Source organism: Egretta garzetta, unplaced genomic scaffold (assembly GCF_000687185.1).
Source record: "Egretta garzetta isolate BGI_Z169 unplaced genomic scaffold, ASM68718v1 scaffold553, whole genome shotgun sequence".
In the NCBI taxonomy this organism is placed as follows: domain Eukaryota; kingdom Metazoa; phylum Chordata; class Aves; order Pelecaniformes; family Ardeidae; genus Egretta; species Egretta garzetta.
The window spans coordinates 123,032-130,266 of record NW_009259328.1 but is presented as its reverse complement, the minus strand read 5'-3'; the positions used below and the strand labels follow the sequence as shown (position 1 = coordinate 130,266).

The following is a 7,235-nucleotide window of genomic DNA, read 5'->3' as shown; positions in this document are numbered from 1 at the left end:
AGTTAATGACTTAAGATCAGTGAAATGACATCAATGTATTAAACTGATGTCAGTCTATAACTGGCACACAGAGCATCAGCCAAAAGCAAGATTCATGCTTGTACAGCTGATGCAAATGCCACCCAGATAAAAACTGCTCTGTTATGATAAAGCACATATCAGTTATGAGATAAGAACTGATATACTGGGTCAGATGAGATTTCATCTAGCCTAACATCCTATTGCTTTTACATCCAGCTATCGACTGATTATCTAAGGATTGCCTGTACCTTGCTTTATTTTAAGTTCATTCACCTAGCTACTACACATGATCTCTTTTAGGTAGTCCCAGCTCCCACCCTGCAGTTGGCACTGTTGGTCACTACACAGACATAGGCCAAGTTGCTACCAGAATGTCCAGAGACATCAACATACAACAACAAGTAGCTTTAACATTTAAGTTTTTGCCACTTGAAAACCCCCAAATGGCATTTGGAAACCACAGATGCCTCAATCTGCAATGTCTATATGAGCAAACTACAGCCTCAGCAGACACAGGGGAGGCTTCACGCATTTGCCTCAGCTGAAAAAATAAAAAAAAAAAAATAATAATAAAAAAAAAATCAATCCTTCAGTGCAGCGGTGGTCATGTGTAAAACCCAAATATTTATAGAAAACTATCCTGGCAGAACAGTGACTAATTTTTACAATTAGTTTTTGTCTTCTACTTTTTGAAATCTTTAGATACTGCGTGGAGTTTGTGGGAGACTCTGGGGAGCTTGCATGACTTGCAGGCGTTTGGCACACAAAACGGTGCACTTGAGGCCTGGGTATGTGCACGGCGACCAGCTCCGCACGCTGGCACATCTCCAAGGGCAGCACTAAGTTTTTGTCTATGCTTTCAAGGTTCTGAGGCCATGGATTTGAATACTTTTTTTTTTTACATGAAATGTTTTCTTTACACAGACTATTTACAGGTGGTTTTAAATCTTTAAAAGATGGACACAGATGAAATTTTGAAAGTAAAACAACTGAACTCCTGATCTCTTATTCTTTCAAATCCCAACAGATTCACAGGGCCTGAAACATTTAGGACCTGGCTTTTTCATCTAAACCCAGCCTCAGTTGTGCAGGTGCAAGTCATTAATGTACTGGATTTGCACCTACTTAGGCCAAGGCTGGAATTTTTTAATCTGCCTTTACTTCACAGACAGTTGGTATGTGTCAGTTATGTCACACCAGACCCCAGTGGGGGGGGATTTGAATCTCCCAGGAACTTCAGAAAGGTGCAATGATACTAACTTTGATAAACCCAAACCTTTTCAATGCTGACAATGTTGGGATCGCTCTTGGAGAAATCCATCTGGCTTATGTTACACTGCGTGAGTCTCAAACAACGTTGCCTTCATCCCTCCCTAAGGCCTGTTTCAGACTAAGGGGGAGGAGAGAGAGATGGGATGAACTGCAACTAGTGCAGTATGTTGCCTGTGCTACTCTGCACCCATTCTTCTTTTCTTGCCGTCCGTGCAGTTTATATCTGGCACCCTCGCTCTGACCAGATGCAACTCATACCAGCAGCACTATCAAGGCGTATGGTCCCCCCTCCAGCTGAACAAGGCATCAGAACCAGCAGCCATTCATACTGGACAATAAACACATTGTTTAATGACATGGATAATCATTGCATTTAGCACTTGCCAAATGGAAGACAAACTCTACCCTTCTATTTATCTGCAACTCCACAGATGCGCATAAAACTGGGAAACAAAAACTTGTGCTCTGCTTACATGAGAGAGGAAAAGAAACCTTAAAAGGCTTTGTTTAGATTAGATTTTGGGAAAAGGGAGGGAGAAAGCCTTCCTTCTGATTTGCCATGACACATTGCCAGTCTAGCAATAATTTATGCAATGAATGAAATAGTTCCCAGTCTCCTGGACACCCCACAAATTGCACAATCATTTGATTTCTTCTAAAGGGCTGCTCCCTATGTTAGTCTCAAATGCTGGGTTTCACCTTACGTACCTGCAAATATCACCATCCATTCCACTTACAGGGATTTCTGTGCACTCCCCGTTGTCTATAGCCCACTGTTGTCCAGCTCCACAGCAGCTCTCAATCAATTCCTTTGTGGAACCTGTATAAAACACACACCCAGATTTTTTTGTATGGAATGGACTGGGTTTAGCTCTGTTTTCTTAACTGAGACGATCTTTTAAATAACCATAGTTGAGCTTTTTCTTTTTTTTTTTTTCCTTCCACATTTCATTTGGTTATATGCAAAAAAAGAGAGAGGCAACTGACAGCTGCAGTATCTTGACACAACTGATCACCTGGTAATGTCTTTCAGGGAGGAACAGCAGAAGCAAATTATAGTTTTAAATACAATAAAAGACATAACTGGTGTGAAGACAACTCCACCTTTGACATCTCTGAACAAAAAAACCCTGAAAAATCATGCTTGGCCACTTACCACAACTTGATCTAGCAAGTCGTTACACTGTTGTAACAGTGCCTTCACTACCGCTAGCTGGGCTAGCAGGAAGGTGTCCAAGTGAAGTTCACAACAAATGAAACGCAGCACACAGAGCTTGGCATATGGCACACACAAGCCTCACTAGTTCTCTCACACGATGTTGTAAACACGAAGTTTCACCGGTGAGTAACAACAAATGGAAACACATTCCTTGTCATGGTCCCTTAAAGTTCCTCATATTTAGCAAGGGTGCTTTTAGTAGGTTTGACATATGTAGCTTTAAGAAATTGTTTCCATAAGATGAATTAAGAAATTTTACTCCTCATAACTAGCTGGAGTGCCCTATGGCTGAATTTGAGGGTTCAGCTGGTTTAAAACCATAATGAAAAGGGTTCGAGAGATGTAACTCTGACTCTGTTAATGAACTCATGTAAAACACGGGCACTAAGATGTAGTAAGAGAGATGGATGCGTAGAATGCTGCACTAAGAAACTGCACAAAGCTTTTACATTTCTCCTTGTGGATTTCCACTTAAGATGTACATTTTCAGGTTACAGTGAAATACGACTTAAATTAGTGGATTTGCAATATACCTCATACCTACTGTATACAGAACAGATGCAGGTCACATCAAGACTGGGCAGAAACGGTATTTTTTGGAGTCTGTACAGAAGTTTGCTTTGTGATGGGGCACTTGTCATGCTGCTGGTGTGCAAACACCAACCAAACATGAACATAAGCCAACTAAACTGATGCTGGAGTGGAAGGAGCCTGCTCCATGGCAGCAGTTCTGTGTTATTAGGAAGATTCCTCAAGCAGTGGGTGGGCTCCATCACACAAAGCACATGGTCTCCCCCGCTGCAGAATGGCGCTGTTGAAGGTGCAGCACTCTCCTGTTGAGACTCGGCAACAAAACTAAACATTTGGAAGCCAGCCTCTGCTAGGCTGGCCTTGCACAGTTTTGATCCACCAGGGAATTGCATTCTGGTTGAGAGGACGGACTCTGCAGTCTGAAGTGAGAACTGAAAACTCTCCCTGCATGCCGACAGCAGTATTAGATGGCAGCTTCTCCAATAGGCCAGACCAGATGAAAAAGTCAACATAATCCTTTCTTTTGTCTGCGTTTGGTATACAGTCTCAAGCCAAATAATTTTTCTTTGCAAAACTGTAACACTTATAGGTAAGTGAGACATTTTTAGAAATGGGTATAATTCAAAACATCTGGGAATCCATGCTGCCTAATTCAGGAGAAACAGAGACAGCCTACATTACCAGCTCCTTTCTGCTCTCAGGTATCTACAGCACTTATTCTGTGTTTCAAACAATAGTAGAAGAACCTTATATAGTGTCGTATAGAGCTAAGTAGTCATTAGATATCAAGGGTAGGAAGCTTAAGCAAGGTGAAGTGCTATCTTCCATGTTTAAAAATATCGGCACTTACAAATAATACAACCCCCCTCAGCAGAAGACTGTCCCTTTGTACTTGTTACTTGTTATTTAGGAGGTAACATTACATTTTGGAAACTGCAAAGTTCACATCACCAGCACGGCTTGCTTTGTAAAAAGCAACTAGAAAAATTAAACACACATAGTGCTTGTGATCATGAAATATCTGCTCATGAGAAAACAACTTTAAGAAACTGTATCTAACAGAAGGGAAAAAGAGGGGGAGAATGAAAGAATACATGTCCCATAACTGAGCAAGATCTCATGGGAGAAAAATGACCAAATTCCATTTCCTTCTGCATCCTTTGGCCCCCCAATAGGGTTACGCTCTGCTCCCGGCTCTGCAGTGGTACCCCAGAAGCTTCCTTTCCCACATGGAGCCCACCCCTGGGGGTGGATGGGGACACCAAGTGTTTCCAAACCATGCTTCTTGGAAAGTATATGTCAACTTTTTAATTACCTTTCTCACTGGAAAGGGAAAATGGTCTGTGGAAAAATACCTTTTTCATCACTAACTCGGATGGATGGGTGAGGGGAGGAAAGGATAGCAAATGACAAGACACAGCTCCTCATGGCAGCAGCCACGTGTGCCCAAACCAGCAATGATCTTACGGCCCGGAGCACTAAACGCTGCCCCACCTGCCAGCTGACCGCTCTCCTGCCCCAGCCCTTCCGCATTGTTTGATTTTTTCAGCAATCAACAGTAACTCCAAAAAAGCCATAACAGTTTTGACAGTTGCCACTAAGAGGGAGAGTTGGGCTTCCAGGCAAAACCCCTCCTTTTTGTGCCCACAAACTCCCATTGTGTGACTCTATTAGGTTACAAAGAGAAGGGGAGAGGAGTTAAGGCAAGCAAATGCTGCAGAAAAAAAATCACATGCACAGTAAGGACTGCAGACAAGATCGAGGCACAAACCGCTTCATCTCTATCTTAAGTCCTTATTTGTTTGTTGAAAAAAACAAAAGGCACAAGGGAGGAAAGAGGGTGCACTTCACACTTTTGTAAATTTTACTTGGTTTTCTTTAAGGATTCAGGGAGGGACAACCCAAACCAGACCTGAGGCCATCACAGCCTCGCCCCGTGCAGTCCAGCCACAGAGGGATTTTGATGCCCGAAGCTACTTCTGTCCTCTCGCATGCACGGTCACACAGGGCACAGAGCACCATAACAAACCGCAACTGGACTTCACTCTATGCAATGCTTTCATTTTATGCAGCGTATTACAACGTTAAAAATATACTTGAGTCTTGAAAGCTGTCTCACAAGTGAGAGCAGCCGTGTGACACGAGAGGGATGATAGACGCAGTTACACAAGGCAGGAAATACACCTGCTACCAGATAATTTCAAAACAGCGCTATAGAAGAGTTTTTCAACACAGCTTCAATTCAGTCCCTCGGTGGAAACTCCATTCATTTTACCCAGTGCTGAAACACATTTGTTGATACAGTATTGCTAGGCTTACAACACAAGACTACAGCAGGATTTGCTAACCTATATTGCAGTAATCTACATGATTTATAATTCAAATAAAAATTAATTACTCATTCCTCACTCATTCAGTATCAGATTGCTGTACTGATGTGCCATACTATTAAGCAGTCATATTTACAAAATATATTGCCTTTTGTTATGATCTGATGAATAATTAAATCTAGAATGCAGTCATAATAAAATGAACAAACTATTGCATTTTATCTCAATCAGGAATTAGAAAATCTGAATAATTCATAATGGGACTTACAGTCATTAGCATGGATTTATGATATTTTGATTATACATTAGCAAGAACAAATATATACAACTAGATACATGCACAAGACTGAAGATCACATAACTTCTACATTGGATGGAGACTTTAAGCTATACGTATAACAGAATACTTAAAACATTCAAACAGAGCTTTGTTTATTTGGGGCTTTCATCATATTTGCAGATTTAGAAGTAGGTTTTCATCTCCTCACAGAAGATAAAGTCATTTTACTTGAGAACACCATAATCCCAAATATTTTTTGTACTGTGTGCATCTTTGTTACTTCATAGAGTCACTTAACCAGATACCTGTTAACAGATAGCTTGCTATTTAAGAATTTCTTCACTAGGGAAAAGAAAAAAAGTAATTTTTTTTCAGGCTGTTCTAAAACAGCTTCACATCTCCTCCCTGCTTTCAATTGAGTAACTTATCTCCTACCATTATCACTCTACATCACTGCAGATATGAACTGAAGTACATTTTGGGCTAATCTCAAAAGTTTGTGTATTGTCTTTTAGAGACATTCAGAATTTAGTTCAAATATTTAGGGAAACTCCCCTGCCCCCCGCCTCCCCCCTGACTGTGGCTTAAAACATTGTGCTGTCCCAGTGCCTGGTCCTAACCTGACTAACAGCGGGATGGCCCCCACTGTCTCAGGGTCACATCAAGGCTTTTCACAGCCACATGATAACATGATATCCATGCAGCTTTTACATGCTGCTACCCAGGAATTCCATCTTTCAGCTTGAAAAATCTGGTATGGGTGTGTGTACATGTGTGTGTTTTAAAAAGCTTAGCTGAAGCTCAAACATTACCCTGAGGAAAACACACAGTTAAAGGCTACAAACCGTAAGTTTGTTAGAATAGCAAAGGAGACAAAAGGGATTTTCAAAAACCCTCCACCCCTTTTTCCCCTTCAGTGTTCACAAACCATGTTTTGACAGTGATAAAACATCAGCCAGCTCTATGACTGGTCAAGAAGGGATAGAATATTTCAGTTTCTTGCCAGAACTTTTTTGACACAAAAGTTTTCACTGGTTTCAGCTTCCCCTGAATTTCCACTCAGAACATTTAAGCAGTTTAACACCTCCGATTTCATTGCTTACTTCCATTCTCACTTCAGTTTTGCAGCTCTGCAGAACATTTGCATCAATTGACTCTCTCCTACTGTGCAAACATCCATTCTTTGAGCAAATGCATTAACTCCCACCAGAGTTATTGGGCATGTTTTATCCACCATTCGCCTGTTCTAAATGTTTCTTTTGTCTAAGCAGAACACAGGCAGACAAACCTTAACCCTGCAGCACTTCATCCCATGTGTTCCAGATGAAGCGTGAATCACTGGGACGACTGGCATTTCGGGGGCAGCATGATGTTGTCAGCCCCAGGCAGCCACACCTCTTCACTGCTGGTGTTAATTTAAGCTGTTAATTGCCAGATCAGCACTCACGTGCAAAAGAGGTAATGTTCATACCTCCTTAACTGAGCTGAGCTCTTGTTGTTATGATGAGGCACCCTATTCAGTTCCTATACCTGAGAAAAATAATTTATCTTCCCCAAAACTATAGTACTTACCCTTTTGGGG

General features: G+C 41.4%; 1 protein-coding gene across 1 annotated transcript in view; it reads right to left on the bottom strand.

Moving 5' to 3' along the window:
• The window catches only part of FBLN2 (fibulin 2), an 82,107-nt gene that overhangs the window by 34,621 nt on the left and 40,251 nt on the right, over positions 1-7,235 (bottom strand). The window contains exon 2 of the mRNA XM_035892228.1: positions 2,002-2,113. Coding sequence (XP_035748121.1) covers positions 2,002-2,113 — 112 coding nt within the window. The remainder of the gene's footprint in view (positions 1-2,001; positions 2,114-7,235) is intronic.